The 19,312-nt window shown below is 55.1% G+C and overlaps 1 protein-coding gene across 7 annotated transcripts in view; it reads right to left on the reverse strand.

Moving 5' to 3' along the window:
- Positions 1–2,807: 2,807 nt before the first annotated feature.
- Positions 2,808–19,312, reverse strand: part of MAP4 (microtubule associated protein 4) — a 167,439-nt gene continuing 150,934 nt past the window's right edge. For 4 of the 7 annotated variants that reach the window (XM_064445212.1, XM_064445213.1, XM_064445210.1 and 1 more), the window contains 6 exons: positions 18,713–18,805; positions 13,879–13,960; positions 11,381–11,493; positions 8,476–8,653; positions 8,268–8,288; positions 2,808–8,177 (listed from right to left, as the gene is read on the reverse strand). In XM_064445212.1, the coding sequence (XP_064301282.1) occupies positions 8,281–8,288; positions 8,476–8,653; positions 11,381–11,493; positions 13,879–13,960; positions 18,713–18,805 (474 nt within the window). In that variant the 3' untranslated portion in view covers positions 2,808–8,177; positions 8,268–8,280. The remainder of the gene's footprint in view (positions 8,178–8,267; positions 8,289–8,475; positions 8,654–11,380; positions 11,494–13,878; positions 13,961–18,712; positions 18,806–19,312) is intronic. The other 3 variants (XM_064445215.1, XM_064445214.1, XM_064445211.1) reach the window with 3 other exon arrangements.

The following is a 19,312-nucleotide window of genomic DNA, read 5'->3' on the forward strand; positions in this document are numbered from 1 at the left end:
TGAAGTCATCTCTCTCCATCCTAGAAGATTAATGTTGTCTGAATCTCCTGCTGTCGGCTCCGTGCATGGTCACCGCGGAGGAAGAACCAGCGCAGTACCGCCTGGAATGGACTGGAAGTGCCGATGGACCCCGACGTGAGCTTCGCGGGCGCCCACCTCCTCCGCTCCTGCCAGCGTCAGTCCCTGAACTGGAAAGCAAGGACGCGGCTGCTGCGGGCCGTCCTCTGCCCCATCCCCACAGGGCCGGGCTGGAGCAGCTCTGGTGCGAGAGCTACTCCCGGCTCAAGAGGAGGACGGATGTCCTGGCGTGCGGCTGTGCCTGCTCCGGGGGCCGGGGCCGGGCAGGGCGTGGATCCAGCAGCTCTGGTGCAGGCGGCGAGCGGCGGCGTCCTCGCGCTCCCCACGCCGGGCGCCCCCAGGATGTCGGAGGAAGCCCCTGAAGGCGCCGGACAGACGGACGTGACCTGACATTCCACGCGGGATCTCTGAGCCTCGCAGCGGGGCCCTGCCACCCCACAGCGCGAGCGCAGTCGTGGCGTTATGAGTGTGAGATGTGACTTGTCGTTCCGAATCTGCCTGTACTTTTTGTCCTCTTGCGTTGTTGGGTTTGTATTTTCCTTTTTTTTTTTTAATTTCTTGTTCTCCCTACGTCAGGGAGGCTGGATCCCTGTAACTTGCGCACCACAGGACCTGATGGTAGATGCCAGTCTGCCTGTGAGCGCTTTCTCCTGCGGGACGCCAGGAGCATAGGCACAAAATTCTTTGTTTTCTATGAACAGGGACCATATTTCTGTGGAAGGAGGATTGTGACAGGCGCATCGTTAAATGGGAAATCTGGAGTTTAACCCGACCTTTGCCTTGGATTCCCTGTCAAATGAAGACAGTGACCTACCTCACAGGGCTGTTGTGAGGCTTCATTGATGTTTGTAACGCATGCGAGCCCTCGGGCCGGGCAGTGCGGGAGAGGAACGAGTCCTTCACACTCGGTTTGCGGGCGCTGGGGGGTCGCGAAGGGGTTGTGCCCGCGCGGGGTGGACGCGTTGCAGGGCAGCGAGTGGTGCTGGAGGGAGGGGCGGCTGCTGCTTTCCTCAGCAGCTGAGCAAAAGGCAGTTGCAGGGCCTGGGATCATTTGTTTTTTATTCACTATTTCTTACGCTCTTTGTATGTAAAATCGATGCGAGGTTTGCCCGCGCCGGCCGGGGCGTGCTGTGCCGCGCTCCGCTGGGTCGCGGAAGCGCGTCGGCCGAGCGCGGGTGCGAGGCTGAGGCTGTTTCTGCGTGTGGGAACGACGGCAAAGGGGCTCCTGCCCCGGCCGCGTCCGCCCCGTGCTCGGGACAGGAGCCGCCCGCCGCGGGGGCCGCCCGGTGCTTCTCCCGGTTCTTCTCTACTAAGATTTAATTTACTTGTCATGGGCTTTAATTAACGGAGCTGTGGCCTCTGTCACCTGAACTGATGTACTGTAGCGGGGTGTGTGCGGGAGCCCCACGGCTCAGCGGCTGTGGGTGGGAAGCACAAGGGTGGGGGGCTGTGGGGGCTCGTGGCCGCCGCCAGCAGCGGGAGCCGGGGCCGGAGGCCTTTCTGCTCCCCCGGGCTGCGGCGGCCGAGGCAGCGCGGGGCCCTCGCAGCCCTGCAGCCTGTGTTCACTCAGAGCTGTTCATCTTCATTTCACTTGCTTGAGGTTGTCACTATTATTTGACCAGTGTTTGTTTCTTTTGGCCTGTATAATGGGCAGTATGGTTTTCCCTTCCAGCAGGTTTAAAAAAAAAAAAAAAAAAAAGAAAAAAAAGACTAAGCTATTGTCTAAATGGTTCAGAACTAGTGTGATATTGGGATACTTCAGTGGCTGTTATGTGATACTGGATCTTTTTACAACATAGATTAAAGACAATAAAAAGGGATAGAGTAGTAACTGCCTCTGTCCTCTTCATTCTTTGTTTTTGCTGTTGATTTCAATAGCTGAGCCAAGCCTGAAGCCCGTCGTTTTCTCACTCCCATTCCTGGGCTGGGGAGGCGCAGGGGTGAGGGGGTGGCCCTGGGGGGCTGCGCTGACCCCGAGCCCCTCAGCCCCACACAGGGGGGGGTCCGGCACGGAGGGGGTGCAGCTGCCGGGGGCCGTGCGGGTGGGAGCCGCTGGGGGGTCACAGCAGCTCTGGGGGTACCCCAGAGCCCATCCTGGGCCGGGGAACCAGCGCAGCCGTGGCTGCCAGAGGTCAGGGATGGCCACAATGGGACTGGGGAAGGGGGGGAGGGGGTGGCTGCTGCCGCTCTGGGCACAGGGACTGGGGTGACGCCTCCCTGGGCTGCCCTTGGCAGGGGCATGGCTGCTCGGGATCCCGGCAGAGCCACGGTAGGGAAAATCCTGAAACAAAAATGTTCTTTTTTTTCAAGTGATCCAGGCGGTGCTGGCCCCTCAGGGCCCCCCCGGGGCTGGGCCTGGCTGTTGCTGGAAGAGGAGCCAGGTGTGACGGGCAGAAGCCCTGGTGCCAGGGCAAGCTCCGTGTGTGTCCGCGCCTGTGGCGCTCCCGCAGCGGCCGTGCTGCTCCGTGCCCGGGCTCCCCTCGGCAGCCACCAGGGGCTCGCGTTGGCCGTGGGGCTGGGGCCCCCAGGGCTGCCCGCCCCTCTGAGCCCAGCCTGGGGGCGCAAAGCCAGGGACGGGGGAATCTTCCAGTGGCTGAAGACACTGGAGACAACAAAACTCCATCACGTCTTCCTCTGCCACTGGTAGGACATCGGGGCCCCCAACTGCGCCGCCACCCCCACCCGGCCCTCCCCACCGCCCCCCACAGACTCACGCACAGGCTGAGGAGGAACATCTAGAAGCTTTATTTCAACCCTTTACAATAGTAAGAATCACAACATCAAATCAGGAAATGTTGCTAAGGAGACGACAGTCTTACAGCCCCTCGCAGGAGGGCGAGACAGAAAGGCAGAAGCAAACCGGTATGAATTCACCCCAAAGCAGGTGGGGCTCTGCCCGGCCCCCCCCCCGCCCACAGAGCTGTTGTCTCAGGCCTTGCACCCATGCACTAACCTCCCCCATCCCTCGGCTCCCTCCCCTCAGCACCGCCCGCTACGGCACAGGTACAGCGTCACGCCCCAGCGGTGCCTCTCCTCGGGCAGCCGGTGCTCCCACCGCCGCAGCGGAGACGGCGCCGCCCAGAATAATCCTATGACACAAATAATAATAATGCTACGTCACATTTAGAGAACACGTACACACTGCTCGCGCCTCACAACAGCCTGGTGAGGTAAGTAGTATCATCCCCACCTTGCAGATGGGGAAACTGAGGCAGAGAGGTTAAGTGACTGCCCGAGCCCTGGTCTCCAGCCACACCGTCCTCTCGGTCCAAGCCCTCCCCACTACGTGGTTACTCCTTGTCCCTATGTTACAGGGTAATGGAAGCTGCAGGCAATGCTGACGGCTGGGGTGGGACCAGCGCGACGGGTGCAAGTCCGGAGTCTCGTGTCTGATCGCTTACGCTAGACACCAGCTGGTGGCCAGTGAGACTCGTGTGAGCGGGCGCCTGGAAAGGCAAAGGGTTCCTTTAGCTGGAACCTGGGGGCGAGGAGGAAGGGGCGGGCGCGTGCTTCCTGCTGATGCCTCCTGCAGGCGTTTCCCACCCCACCCGCAGCCTGTCCTGGGCCAGGCTGGCTTTTGGGTGATGCCCCCCCAGGCCTGGGCTGCTCGGCCTTTTGCAGGGGCAGCGTTGAACAGCCGTGACCAGCTCAGGAGGGGCTCGGCCAGTCCCACCTTCAACACGCAGGCAGGCCACTGGAGCCCCCCCCATCACCCCAAAGATGTCACCGACATCAAGCTCCTGCCGCGTTCCAAGAAAAACTAGAAATGCTGCCTAAATAACACACATACACGAGGGGCCTAGAGCCCTGCTCACACACCGGTACTACGCGGGGACAACAGTGAGGGTCAGCATAGAAAACTACATTCAGTTTGCAGTCAGGACTCCGACCCAAGGGGAGGCGCATGCTGGGGGCAGCAGCGAAGCCGCCGCCTCTCCTGGCCTCCTGCTCCTGCGGCCTCAAGCCCACAAACTTGGTTACTTGAATGTACTTTGTTTAACAGTAGAAAAAGCCCCAAAGTAACTGTATATGCCACTGATATGCAGGGAGACACCAGGCTCACGGCAGCTGAGCAGCGCAGGCCCTGGGGCAGCCTCGTGCCGGCCGAGCGCACGGCGGGTGGCAGCCAGGGAGGGATCCAGCACCTGCCGGGCAGGAGCGCCCACCCAGCCCTTCCTGCTGCACCGCAGCCTGCGCCGCCTTCGCCGCCAACCCACCGCTCACCCTGGCCACGCGCTTGGGAAAAGGCTTTGCTGAGCATCGTGCCTGAGGCGGGAGCAGGCGCCGGCACACCTGGCGCGGCCCACGCACTCCTGCGCCCCATCCAGCGGGGGCAGAGCCCCCCCCCGGGCCTGACTTCTCCCAGCTCCCCGGAGCCAGCAGGCTGCCCTGGCCACCCCAGTCCCCGCCAGCCCCCCGTCGCTGCCTCCCGAGGGCAGCGCCACGCCAAGCACGGCTGCAAAGGCAGGACCCACACGAGGGGTCTCGAGACAAGAACACATACATTCAAGTTGCATCTAAGTCAGACCACAACTCTTTTTTACCCCAAGAGGCTTTGCTATCTCTAGCCCTAGATTAAGCCAACACAGCTCCTTCCCCTGCTCTGCCCAGCCAGCAGCTTCTCTGCAGTCTTCATTTACGGTCTCGGCACTACCCAGCTCATCCCACCTCTCCAGATCGGAAAGTAATTTTTTTTTCACCACACACAGCTCTCTTCCCGGGCTAGCAATATGTACAGCCAGTTCCTTAAAATAAAAATAAAAAATAATCCATATTAAAACTGAAGCTGTCCTAGAAAAACCACACCGAACTAGTGTATCTGGATTTAGTTTGTCAGCTAAACACAGGCACAACGAGTGTTAGAGAAAGTGGCACAGAAGCACAGGTCGGTCAGTGTTCGGCTGAACCGTGTGAGTCTGGGAAGGTTTGTGCATGTTCACAGACAGGCCTGACCGGCGCCGCGGCCGTACGCAGACGTGAAAGCCTTATCCGAGGCTGCCGAGCGGCCAAGAAACCAGACAAAAGCAATGCAGGGGAGGAGGTGGCGTTACTGTCCCTTCGCAGGGCGCGAGGCGGTTGCTTGCCTTTTGTTTGCTTTTTTTTTTTTTTTCATTTTTGCAATCTCAGAAGATAAAGTGCAACGTTGCCACTTGCCTTCCTCCTGCCGCACCTGCGCCAAGAGCAGGACCCGGCCGCCTCCCTCCGCCCCGCCCGGGCAGGGCAGCAAGAGGAACGCGACATTTCAGCTTCCACCTCCTCTTTGGTTAACCGCAACCGCCACCGGGCTTTGCCATCCCCAGCTCAAGCCCGCCAGCACCAACGCCCCCGCGCCTCTGCCTGGCCGCTGAGCCCAGCCGCAGCCCGCCGCCAGCAGCACCTGCCCTCGGCGGGCAGGGAAGCGGGGCTCCGCGCACCCCCGCGGGCACAGGACCCTCCCGCCGCTGCCAGCGCAGCCCTAACCCGCAGCACAGCGACGGGGGTGCTTGGGGAAGCGCAGCCCCTGCCTTCTCCTGCTGAGGGGCTCGGCCCGCTCCCCTCTCAGCCCCTCTCCTCCAAGCCTCCCCTCGATTCAAGTGTTGGTGAAAGAAAAAAAAAAAAAAGAAAAAAAAGAAACCCCAAGACTGACAAGATCAAGCTGGTGTTTAGAATTTAGCAGTGAGAGAGAGAAGGAAGCGTCAGCGAAGGGGCAGTGATATATACCGAGGGCGACATGCAGGTGACCGGGAGGGCGGCGGCAGCCCCGGGCCAGGCCGCGGGAGCGGCTGGGGGGGTCTCCGGGCGTCACGGGAGGGCGGCTGCAGCCCCGGCCCTGCCCTCGGCATCAGGGCGCCCAGGCGGGCCCAGGGCTGGCCGCGGACGCCCAGGCCGCGCAGCTCGTACGCCACGAGGGCAGGGCAGGGCCAGCTCGGCTGCGCTCCCTGGTTTGGGGGTAGAGGGATGGGGCAGAGGCGAGAGGGGAGGCGGGGAGGAGGAGGAGGAGGAGGAGGAGGAGGAGGAGGAGGAGGAGGGGGAGGAAGGGAAGCACTGGGAGTTTTCTAGGGTATATATAACCGCCCCTTTCAGGTGCAAATCTGCATTGCTTATTTAAATTTGTATTCAGAGGAAAAAGCACTTATGAAACTAGCAGACGACTTTGATGCAAACTAGTACATTTTAATGCCATTTTATTAGAAATCATGCAAACTTTAATATAAAAAATACAAGTGCAATAAGAATCTTTGTGTGTAAATACAGATTCCGGGTTATCGTGTCATTGTCGGCTTCCCAAAGAAATACTCCCACAAGCATGAGAAGCTGCAGGCTTCCCTCTGTCCCCTCCTTGAACAGCCCCCCCTTAGCGCACGCCTGGTTCAGTTCACTTTGATCCCAGTGTTTTGTTTTTCCGCCTTTTTTTTTTTTTTTTTTTTGCTTTAAATTAGTTTGACGACCCAAGAACGCTTTTTTTTTTTTTTTAAATTTATTTACATTTCATTTCTTTAGTGTCATTTGCAACATGAAACGAGGAGCTCACACCCCAAAGAGTAGGTAAATCTCCTTCCTAGTCAGAGCTGCAACTCCCCGGCATTCGACACCTGCCTCCCCCGCCCCAGCCGAGGGCTCTGCCGCCCTCCCCCTCCACAGACGTTCTGCTCCCGCTGCCTCACGCCCCGGGTGAGAGGTGGCCTTGCCCTCCCCCCCCACGTCGGCCTCCCGCCGCACCTGCTCAGCCTGACGCTACGGTTCCCCATCCATCAGCCTCTAAGACAACACACGCGCACCACAGACCTGCTTTTGCCTCGGAACTCACGGCCTGCGTTAACCTGCAACTCCACCGCGAAAGCAGCCTCCTGCCCTTCCTCCAGACCTCAGGCCCTGGCCGAAACAGGACAAATCCCAGGGCTTTGGCTGCGCGAGTTAATAAATAAACCGTCTTTGCCTTGCTAATGCGCAGAAGGTCCTAGGCATCCTCCAGGGCTGGCGGTTTGGCCCTACAGGAGGTTTTACGAGCATCGATTCAACGCGTCTCGTTGCAGTCAACACAGCCTTCATCTGATCTGTTACAGCAAGTTTTCCTTTAACACAGTCTTGTGCCTTTCATTTCAGACATGGCTTAATCCCATGAATTTGCTCCATCGTTTTAAAATAGTTAAAAAACAAAACAAAACAAAACAAAACCACCAACAAAAAAGTTACAATTGCTGGATATGTCAATAAGAAGCCAGCACTGCAGCAGCGGTTAATGTCTCTACTCTCCTACGGTTAGGAAAAGAAGGAAAGAGAAAAGGAAACTTAGCGTGGGTTTGTAGCACGATAAATCATCAACACATCGTCACAAAGAATAAAAGGTTAAAGTCAACAGTTAAAACAGCCTAACGTGTGTGTATAATATATATCGTCATCAAACAGGATCAGCAGAAACTGAAGCGGCAAGGAGGAAAAAGGTTGTTTCTTGTTTTTTTTAAAAAGACAGAAAGAAAGACCACAGCTTATCCCTATTAACTCTGGCCTGGCTTCAGCCACCAGCAGCGCGGGCGTGCTCCCACCCAGCCACCCGCCGCCCAGGCTCGCTGCGCCTCTCCCCACCGCGCGGGACAGCGAGACGCAGCCTGGAGGTCACTCGACGCCCGTCCCCGAAACACGGCACTAACGCTCGCTCTAGTATCACCTTAAAAGCAAACGGGAGAAGGCGCGGCGAGGGAAGGAAGCCCCTTCCAGCCTGAAAGGGACCACCAGAGCCCAGCACGCTGGGGCAGGGGCGAGCCTCCGGCATGCTTCGAGGGGTCAGCGCGGCCGAAAGGGACGCTAGCCCTGCTAAACGCTGTCCCCTTCCCGTCTAAAGCCAGACGCCGGGTTAAGAGAGCCAAGCTGCGTTACTCTGGGGAGCAGGTGGGAGACGGGGCTGGGAGGGGTCACAAGCCTTGCTGAGAAAGCGCTGCAAGGGGAGCTGGCTGTTGCAGCGGTGACAAGGAGGGGACTGAGCCCAGGCTCTCGCCGATGGATGTGCTACGCCAGGGGGAAGTGCTGCTGGAAAGGTTGGGGGGTTTGGAGACGACGATTTCCGCTCCGTGGTCTGTTCGAGCCTTGGCCTTCTCACGGAACGTCAGCTTGTGAGATTCAATCTGCAGCGACACAAGGGCAGGTGAGAAGGGGAAGGGCAGGAGGAGGAAAGAGGAGGAGAGAGGGGACAGGAGGGGAATGGAAGACGATACCATAATGTCATCATTAGATGCCTGGAAAATAAAAGGCAATTTTCTGAATTAAAAAAAGGCAAAACAACCCTACAGACATCGATACAAACAGTTCAATGTTCAGATTACAGCGGTGTGACCAGTGCCCGGGGGTGGCTGCTCTGCCCTGCTGCAGTGCTCTCCCCACCCGACCCGGCAGAGTGCGTAGAGAGGAGGCGCAGGCACTTACTTGTTTCTTGTATCTGAGTCTCGAAGCTCTGAATTTCCCTTTGGTCACCACCGCTCAGGGCAGTGGGCACTGCCGGCCCTACGCCATTCTCCCGCATCTCACTGCCTGCCTGGGCCGCTGGCACCTCTCCGTTCTGAGGGGCTGGTGGGAGCTGCCCTGGCTCCACGCTCCCCTCAGCCTACAATGAGACAACGGGGTGGGGAGGACGACAGGGACGAGTCAATAGAAGCTGGGGGTGCAGGGGGGTGAGGTGCGGGTTCCCGGAGCCCCCTCCGCCCTCCCCCAGCTGCCGAGACGCGCGCAGGGACGAGGGGGCGTTTGGAAGCAGCCCCTCCGCTCCCCGGGGAGGCACCGTCCCGACCAGCCGACCAGCCGTCCAGCCTCTCCCAGCGCTCCGGTCCCCGCGGAGCCGTCGGCCCCGCGCTGCTCCCCACGAGCTCCGGGACCGCGGGGCCCGGAGCTCAGCACCCGCTCCCCACACGCGCGCCTGTAACGCGACGGAGGACGGCCGAGGCACGTCGACAGGACCGAGGCAGGGCGCTGCACGGCCAAAGCAAGCGGGGGCTTTGGGTACGTCGCAGCGAAGCAGCCTCCGTTATCTGGGGGCACATTTATATACCAGACCCAAACGATACATAGCGGCTCCCAAACCAGCAAGGCCGAGTTTGCACAGAGGAGCTCATCCTCCCTGAGGCTGATGCTGGACTGTGAACTGGGAGGGCAGCCTTTAGAGAAGCCTCTGTCCTGGTCTGTTCTCCCACCACGGCTGGTCATCCCACCTGGAGTCACCAGCTTCTACGAGCCTTAGAGAAGAGCTAAGCCCTACGGCCGTTAGAGAAGAGACTAACGGGCTGGTGGGAGCCTGCTGAGAGTAGCGCAGAGCGGCTTGGAAAGACATTCAGACACCGCCCACACTGCAGGGCATGGCACGCAGAGAAGGTGCCACGCTGGACCAGCCCAACTCTGGGAAGGAGCGACCCATCCAGCCGGGACACCTCCCTCGCTGCCACGTTCAGCAGGGAGCGGATGGGGAGAGGGTGGCATCCTCCAGCCCGAAGCAGCTCTGCTCTTACCCCACGCCCCTGCCCCACAACGTCTTCTCCACGCGGAATCAGGCTGCTGCGCTCTTCTCAAGGCGAAGTCAGGCCCTCTCCCTGCAGCCCAGGCGGCCACGCGGGCCAGCCACGGACCGGCTCTGTACCTGCTTACTCAACCAGCAGCAGAACCACCTGGCCTTCCTTCCTGGTCTGGGGCCCAAGCTCCCACCCACGAACTGGCAGCAACACCGATATCTAGGTGCTTCTGCAGGAACTACAGGGACTTGGACGATTCCCACACCTCCGTGAGAGCCGCAGGGGGTCTCTGAGCAAGAGCAGCCAGCCCCCTCAAACACGCGTGCCGGCCCCCAAGCGCCACCGGCCCCTGCTCCGACGGCAGCACTGGCTGAGATCTGTGCGGTGCAACAGGGAAATCATTTGGTCTCTGTATTGCCAGGCTAAATATCAGAGCCCCAAAACATACTGGATGAGAATGTCATCGACAGCCTCTTCGCCCCCATGGAGATGGGGGAAAAATATTTAAAAATCAGATTATTTCTGAACAAGTAAGATTTTAGAACTTCAGTGAAAACCCTACAGTTACCAGCAAAAAGCACCGGTATGTGGACTAGACACTCCAGTAAACTGGAAGAGCCAGGCCCCGCTACAGAAAGTTCCCTGCCCCGACCAACACCCCCAGCAGCTTCTCTAGATCCTCTCAGCTCTTCACTGAGCCCCCATTTGACAGGCTGAAGTTTACATAAAGGACTGGAGATAGCAGAGTCCTGATGTGTCCCCAGCAAATATTCTGGCAGTCACCTCTTGCCATGTTTTAATGGGGATCATTAAGCACAGGCTAAATACACTTGTGAATTCCGCTGCATTATCCGCTCTTTCGGACGGGGATTATTTCTTTCAAATTCACACGGCATTTAGCACAATAGCTCAACCCGGCTGAACTCTAAACCCTTCCGCAACACAAAAGTGCTCAAACAAAACAATGCTGGGACAACCGCGGGAACTCGCTGTCCAGAAGGGGTTTCTTCTCCTCTGTCTGTCTGTCTGTCCTGCTGGGGGCAAAGACTAAGTCATATTTTAACAGTTCTGACGCCGGAGCCCAGGATTGTTTTCTCCGCTTCCAGCCGCTACCAGGCAATTCGGAAGCAGCGGTGTTTCACGTAACGGCCCCAGCCCCAGCGAATACCGAAACCTAATCCCCAGCGCTGCTCTAATTGTTCCGCGGCGTGACAGGTCGACGCCCACGCATCCGCCAGCGGGTCAGCGAAGCGGGGGTAATCTCCCTCCCCTGAGCACAGATGTCACATCCCTGTAGCCAGAGCTGCAATTTGCAGCGCTGGGGCTGGGGGCAGCTTATGTTCTCGTGGGGAGAAGCGCTGAATCACAGCGACGAGAGCGCAACGATCTTCTCTTATCCTCACACAAAGGCCCTCCGGGCTGGGCGGCAGGGCACGTTACGGGCTGAAAACCCGCCAGCACGGAGCGCCTGCTCTCACCAGCTTTACTGGGGGGAGAGAAGGGAGGGAGGGCCACAGGCAGCTGCTCTGATGGGCTCTCAGCTTACAGAGCGATCCCTGCTCTCACGTTGTTAGAGAAAGGATGCAGATGGGCAGATGTTACCCTCCGAGTAACATCTAGCAGGGAGCGCATTCAGGCAGGCCTCGGAGCTGGTTCATAGCTCACTCCTTTTCAACTCATACTTACTCCTGGGGCTGAGGGCAAAGGCCACAGAAATACGTGGATGGCTATAAAGGGCTGGGGGTGGAGAAGCCGCGCTACATCATCAGGATGACAAGGAGAACAATCAAATTTAAACCCTACCCTGATGTGCCAGAGCTTGCTGCACCCACCTTCACAGTTCCTCCTGCTGGTAGGTGTCCCACGTTGTCTAGAGAACCCACTTTGGCTTGAGCCTTCTCCTTGAAGTTCAGCTTCTGGTTCTCAATTTTGACATCTCCTCCCCCTAGAACAGGATTGCGTAGGAGTTCAGGGATGCCGCCGGAACAGTTCCACCCGAGATCTGTCCCCTTCCCAGCCCCACCAAGGAACCGCTGGGGACCCAGTGTACTATTGGAGAGGGACATGACATACATCTCAGCCTTGAGAAAAGGAGGCTCAGAGGGGGTCTCATCCCCATGTACCAGTACTTAAGGGGCAGCTACAAAGAAGATGGAGACTCCCTTTTTACACGGAGTCCCATGGAGAGGACAAGGGGGGATGGACACAAGTTGCTCTTGGGGAGATTCCGGTTGGACACGCAAGGGAAATTTTTCACACTGAGGACAGTTACCATTGGAATAATCTCCCCTGGGAAGGGGTTGACTTGGCCACGTTGGACACCTTCAAGAGTCGCCTGCACAGGGTGCTGGGCCATCTTGTCTAGGCTGTGCTCTGCCTAGAGAGGTTGGCCTAGATGATCCCTGAGGTCCCTTCCAGCCTGGCATTCTGGGATTCTGTGATTTAGTGATTCTGTGATTTAGTGTCTCAGGCTCTCTCCAGTTAAGGTTCAGTTTAAAAACAAGTAAGACCAAAGTCGGTGACCTCCACCTGTGCAGGCTAAGCAAGGCTGCAGGCTGGCAGGGCTGCAGGGCAATGCCTCAGGCGGGGAACTCCACCCGTCCGGACAGAGAGGCTGGACGACATCCACACGCCAACCGCCCCACCAGATCTGATCATGCATCTGCCTCCCCCAGCAGAGGTGTGAAACGCCGCTTCCACCGATCCAACCGGTGGTGTTTCTGATGGCTCACGCCAGCTGCCCACTCCCATCCGTGTCCCTTGCCAACGTCTCTGCCAGCTCAGCCCATCTGCGTAGCCGTCGCCGCCGGGACACGTTCTGCTCCTCTTCCTTAACCGCGTTCCTTTGCTCGTTATCTGTTCCCGCTCCCACCCCACCACCAGCCGCCTGGACAGACAGCTCCTCCCTGACACACAGACCCACGCGCCACTGCTCGAACTGCCCAGGAGGCAGCCGTGAGGGCAGGGAGGAGCCAAGCGTGGGACTGGATGAGCACTTCAGGTTCGGGAGAACGTGAAGGTCAGAGAAACAACTGTAGTTTTCCAGCAAAAGTTTCCTAGATTTAGAATGCTGTGGTTCCCATTAATATACAAGACTGTGCATGCAGTCCGTATTCCAGCAGGTTTCTCAAAAACCCCTGTTTTTAAAGTATTGCTAAGCACAACTTTGCTTCCCAGTGAATACTCAGTCCTCAGCACTTTGGATGCTTGGCATGGCCAATGATGGAAGCCAACTGATTCGGTCTAACAAAACCAGTTAGAACATCCGACAACAGATAATTCTGGATGGATTATTCTGCTTTCATCAGCCCTGGACAAGAGCAGTAATTGTCACACACAGCTCGTTATTACAGAGCCCTGAATAAACAGAGGTCATGTTTGTGGCACCACGTTCTCAAAGCAGGAGCACGTCTGGAGGCATTGAACCGTGGTGCTCGGCGCGTAAGGCTGAACTGCTTTCAACCTAGCGGGCTGGCAGGGAGGGTGCAGGAAACTCCCAGGAGCAGACAAAGACAAGCTCAAAGTATTTCTTTTCAGCTTTGGTCAGTGAACTTTGTCCCTCGTGCACAGATGTTCGATCGCCAGGAGCTTTCCTGTGCAGGTAACTGCCCTCGGATACAAACCAGCGAAGGTCAGTGAACTGGCTGTACTTCAGGGTGCTACAAAGTTCGAACAATCGCCTACGGCCACAGCACCTTGAACTCGAGACTCGCCTACGCTCCAGCTGAGCGATGGGCTGGTCGTTTCTTGGTTAGGAACCCTGAGATTCGCAGGAATTCATGGGGAGTCGTTGCGGTGTTCTCAGCAGGGAGCAAATAATTCCTGCACACTCACCCCATAACATGTCATTAACGAGCCAAAGGTGTTTTATGTAAGACAGGAGCTGCTACTGAACTGAAGGCTAGGAATACCCTCGTATCTGCTTTGAAGAAACGGAGGGAAGTTACTTGATCCTTCCATAGCACAGGTGTTCAGAGCACCCCAAAGCCCTCTGTGAGCATGGATGAAGCTTCCAGACTCCTGGAATGGTCATGGTAAGTATCCACTTTTTTTTTTTCTTTTTTTTCTTCCCTCCCCTCCAATGGGGAAGAAAAACATAACTGAATCGAAGCAGTAGATTATCTTCACAGGCAAGATGAAATCCCACATCCCCTAGTCCCCCTCTCTGCTGATGAAACCACCGGGAAGTACCAAGAAGCCAGACAACACTTCTAGGAATCCTCCCTGAAAGCAACAAACCCCTTACACTATTTCAGCCGCAATCCAGGACTACATCTGAACAACTTACAATACCCGCGGACAAATCACAAGGAAATGGTAAAATTTCTACCTGGCTTATGCTTGATATTCGCTTTAGAGCCACACTTCGAGGACACTTTGGAAAGGTCAACTTTCTTGTTCTGGATCTGCACCTGAAGAGGCAAAAAGAAACAACTCAACGCGAAGAAGCATTTCCTGGGAATCTGGAGGCCAATGGGCCGTCTCAAACATCAGGTCACGCTTAATGAACCCGCACCCCTTTGCTACCGCATTATTTTCCCAGCCACTCTGCGCCAAACGCTACCGTCAGCTCTAGCATTACTCAAAGGCCTGCACCAGCCAGAAGGGGTTAATGTGAGCAGATAGAAATTGAGACTGGATAAAACTAACGGACAGAAACCAGAAATGGGGAGTATTCCATGAGTGTGCCACCAACTCAAGACTCGCTCTGGGAGAGGGACCCAAACACACCCAACCCCGTTGCCACGCTCGCCGGGCCGTTTCTGCCCAGCGCTGGCCCTGCCTCCGAAGACACAGGCCATTGCTTGGGCAGCTCCGGACAGTCACCAGGACAGACGTCCTCTCACGCTTCCACTCAGCCGCCCTCTTGCTGTAGGGCCAGGGACACGTCCAACTGTCAGGCTTTGTCTGCAGCCTCCTCACAGCGACCTGTCCTCCCTGCTCAGAGCAGGACACCAGGGAGGCTCGACGTGCCCAGAAGGAACAAGCTGCTCAACGAAGGTACCCTTCTCGAAGACAACACACCGGGAGTGGGGAAGCTATTCCCCAGCATTATTCCCTTTAACCTCATTCTACCAGTGACTTGATACTGGCATACAAAGCCTTCAGTGAAGTCATGAAGTCGTGAGATATTCATGACTCAGTAAATAACCTTCTGCCAAGTCAATGAGCCAAATATGCTAGCATGGTGCCGGTGGGCATTGGACTGAATGTGGGGAGAAGTGTCTTCTCTGGGGTAGGACAAAGGTGGAGTCAAAACATGAACGGGTTTTATGCCTTTTGGCTCAAAAGATACTTCATCTCCGACACCTGGGCCAAGAGCGTGGTACAGAGCCCCATTTCTGACATCTTTAGAATTCCTCCTGCACTTCCAGGTGGCTGAAAAATTCCTCTATTCCAGAATGAGCTTCTGTCTAACTACTTGGAGATTTTAAATTTCATACATAGGGTAACTTATACCTGAAGGAACTTCTGCTCATCTGCTCTAACCCCTACTAAGTTGACATTATAATTTTCTATGGGAAAAATCCAGGGGTTTTTGGTAGTAGTGTTAAGAGGACCACCTCTCCCAGTCGTGTCAGCAACCACCAGCCGGCACCTACGTGCACAGAAAGCTCTGCTATAGATCATTTCGCAGAGAAAATGAAAATCTTTCTTTTTAAATGTGACAAGAATTTGTTCACTTACCAGCTACTCTGAAAGCTCACTGAGAATGACCGTGATAGTTTGCAATACATCTTTCTCCGGAAACATGAATCAAAGCCCTGATGTCTTCTTTGCTCAGAATTAGCAGCACAGCACAGTTCAGCCTCCTGCTACGCTGCTGCATGTTCACGTACCCTGGCTCAGTGACACCAGACGCTCCAAAAAGGTGAGATCATGGCTACTGAACTTGATTCTCTCGGGGGTGGCTAGCAAAGTTACTACAGCTTCTACAGCGAGGACTTCTTTGCTTGGAACTGGAATAAAACTAAATTCTTTCACAGAATGCATTTTAAAATAATGATGTTTGTTATCAGCCAGGGTAGACATACCCAGTTGTGACTCCTCATGATTGCACCTGGAGATCCACATAATTACACCTAAATGGAAGTGTATTTCTTGTAAGATTTCTAACGTTAGCTGTTTTGCGTTTGCAATGGGACACACGTTTAAAGGCTCGGGCTTGCGTTTATAGAGCCAAACACTCAGACCCTGGTGCCAGAAATAAAGTTTAGAACTGAAAGCTTGATACAGCGGCTCAGATGGGAAGTGCGATCCTCATCTCTTTTTAGATTTTCCTATCTCTGCCCTCTTCCCAGTCCGTCTGAACAGACCAAGCCAAAGGGCAGAGAAGCATACGTACATTCCAGATCACCTTGTTCAATCTCCAACAACACGTGCACTTCCCGCACTGGGTAAAACCTACCTCTTTACTGTTGCTTTCTTTAAAAAGCGAGGGGGGAAATACTAAAGCACAACACAGGTTTTTACCCAGGAAACCTAACTCTGTTTGTGCCAAGATATTTCTGGCAAATATAATGCGAGCAGGATCAATATCTACTGCGTTTGAACATGTCTTCTTGGGTGCCTTGGAGGGGAAGAGAAATGATCTCCGTGTACAGAAGGCAAAATGGGTACCCAAAGAGAGTGGACCAGCTAGGAACCACCTCACTTAGGTAGGACACCCATCACTTCTACCAGAGCACCCCATAACACTAAAAACCTAAACCCTACTGACCACAGCTCTTGTCCACAGGATTCCCAAAAGCTTTTAACTGAAGCCACAGACTAGAGCAACGGACCTTCCAGACAGCCCCATCAGCAGTGTGGTTCAGGAATTAAACATCGGGAAGTCTTCCATCAGAAGTGATCGCCGTAACTACCTGAACAAGAAAACACCTTGGAAGAGGCCACTGGAGTTACAGTGCCCCACAGGGAGTGAGCAGATATAAAAACGAATAAAAGGAAACACTTTTGTAGGAAGCCAGACTGGCCACTGCGCCTCCTCTGCTCACAGCGGCCAGGCAGTGCCGGGTCTGGGGGCGTTGGATGGCCGGGAACAACTGCCTGAGGCTCCTTTGGGGGCATTTGGAACCTGGCAATAATAAGCACTTTATTCTCAAAGCAAAAGGCTTAAGTAGCTGAGCAATGCGAGAAAGTGCAGTGGTAAAAGGAGAGTGCAGAAGAAGAGAAAAAGAAAGCCGGCACACACTTGTCCCCTAGCGTTGGGACCGTCGCCAGGACAGGACAGCAGATGTAAAGAGGAGGGGACAGGTTTGGTCATCTATTAGAAGAAAGAATAGTTTACTAATGTAGTTAATCAGGGAAGAAAAATATCCCCCGCATTTAAAGCACACTTCTGTTGACCTCAAAAAAAAAAAAAGGAAATGTGTGAGACTCGTCCACTAAAAGGCTATACAAGGTCAGAGCAGCAAAATTGAAGGAGCTTATAAAATCCAGCTCCTTTGAGTGCACGAAGAGTGAGGTTACAGGGGCTGCTCTTTAACAGTACAGCCAAAGGGACTTCTGCCACAGAACACCGACCGCGCTCCAAACTTGGGTGACAAACCAGGTGAAACAGGCAGTAGGAACAGAAACGTGCACAGCTGAAAAAAGATTCCGAGGGCACCTAATGGACATGATGGCCTCCGCATCAGTTTTTCTTTCTATGGTGCAGAAAATTCTCCTGCATGAGCATTTCTACGAGAAGCCCCACACGCGCATGTATGCACTCCTACAAACATTGGGTAAGTCACGGAAATATCGAGTAAGAACGGCAAATCCCACCGCTGGTGAGAATCCGCGCACCGGGAGGCGCGGGGGGCAGCCGAGACGCGTGTCCAGCGACTCGCAACAGGGAGCCAAGCTCAGTGAAGTGAGCATTGCGCGTGTGACTTCAACATCTGCCTCTTACCATCTGGGCCACCAACCTGCAGGGAACAAGCCTGTAAAGAACCCAGATTTGGTTGTTTTTTGCAAAGATTTATGGAAGAATTGGTCACGTAGAGTAAAGGTTCAGCAACCTAGTCAAACACACACCGTATTTCCCAAGAAAAGCGGCCCCAGCAGCTTGACCACGTAGTCAGGCCTAGGTAGCGTTTGCATCCGCTGAGCCAGACACACAGAACACGCCGACTACGCAGCAACAGTAAGTCTGGGCCCAGGCACGGAATATTTGCACCTTGAACACGAGGCAAAGCAAGGATGCAGGGAGTTTCACTGATGCTGGCGCTCAGGCACTGCGCACAGGGAAAGCGTCGTAAGCTGGAGTGCGGGGCACCTCCTCGGGAGCCCAGCGTATTTAAACACCGATGGAAAAAACCTCCTCGGGCTTAAGTGCTTCAGCATCTCTTTGAAACCACTGAATCTTTGTATTTCTGTAAACTATCCCTACTACAAACCGCCTAGGGTAGATTTGTTAAGGCAGTTCGGATTTGCCCACGAGGAAACAGGCCTGCCAACCTATAGTCATGTTTTCAAAAGCTTTAGTATCTAGAGAGTTAAGCTGGGGTTTTTGCCACACACTTTCAGGATATAATACCCCAAACCAAGTACACAGGCTTTACAAGATTAGCCCTCTATTTTAATAAGCTCAGCTCTGCCGCCAGAGATACCAGTAGCCTTTAAATTTAGAAATTAACCACAGCTCAAAGATTAAGCCCCAGAGTCTTTTCCTCCTCCTTTGTCGAAGTCTCCCTTCTCGTGGACAAGAAGCGAAATGAATCTGACTCAGGCCTGCTTTATTACCCAGTGAAGAGAAACAAGCGCTTCTAGGCCACAACTCATTTCATCTAAAATAAAACAACCCAGACACCTAAACTAGGTCAGAGGACTGATGAGGTGCCTCCATTGACTGCAGAGTGAATCCATGGTGAACTAACTTCTGGGGTCAACGATGTGCACGTCCTATATTTGGTCACGAACACCACGTAAGCCACGCGAGAAACAGGTCAGGTGTATTTGTAGGAGGAGGAAAGAAAACACACGGGTTCGACCTAGCAACCCACGGCGGGGAAAAAAAAAAAAGAAACAGAATTCTCCAGCCTGCATTATTTCCAGAAGCCCTGAAGCTCTGCCACACCTTTCTGCCTGAAACACAGCATTTGTACGACTGACATATAAAAACATAGTACAAGAGAAGGAGTTAGTAGAAAGACAGCTTGCCCAGAGCCCATACTTACATTCCCACCTCCAGGGACATGCTTAATATTGTCCTTGGAACCACACTTGGACTGAACATGGCTGTAGTTCGCTTTTTTGGAGACTATCTGGACCTGGAATGTTACAGAATGGAAAACAACACAAGGGAAGAGGACTGGTTAGAGTTGTCATACGGCAGGCCGGAGTGGATGCTCTAACACAGTGGATAAACAAGGAGTTGTGTTAAACTCAATCCAACTTTAGTATTAGGTGTGAAAGCAACTGAGGAGGAGAGTGAAAAAAAAAAAGTGAACGAAACAAGAGGCTGCACAGACAGTGTTAGTGCGAGAGCGTGAGCACTACCGTGATGATCTGCTCTACGGGTCGGCATCGCCGGCTGGGCGCCTGCCGGCCAGAAGGACCGGGGTCACCTGTGTCCCTGGGCAGCTTCCCGGGAGCTCTCTGCTGAGAGCTGCCCCCGGGCAGGGAGAGCCGGCTCGGCTGCCTCCTTCCCCCACGGGCCGGAGCCATGGGGCCGGCGCTTCCAGCAACGCTACGAACGGCTCCGCATTTGCCCGGACTGGCTCCGGTCCGGGACGCGTCTTTCAAAACCTCTGGGCAGTAAAGCCCGGTCTGAGAAA

This window comes from Phalacrocorax carbo, chromosome 2, assembly GCF_963921805.1.
Source record: "Phalacrocorax carbo chromosome 2, bPhaCar2.1, whole genome shotgun sequence".
Taxonomy (NCBI): Eukaryota; Metazoa; Chordata; class Aves; order Suliformes; family Phalacrocoracidae; genus Phalacrocorax; species Phalacrocorax carbo.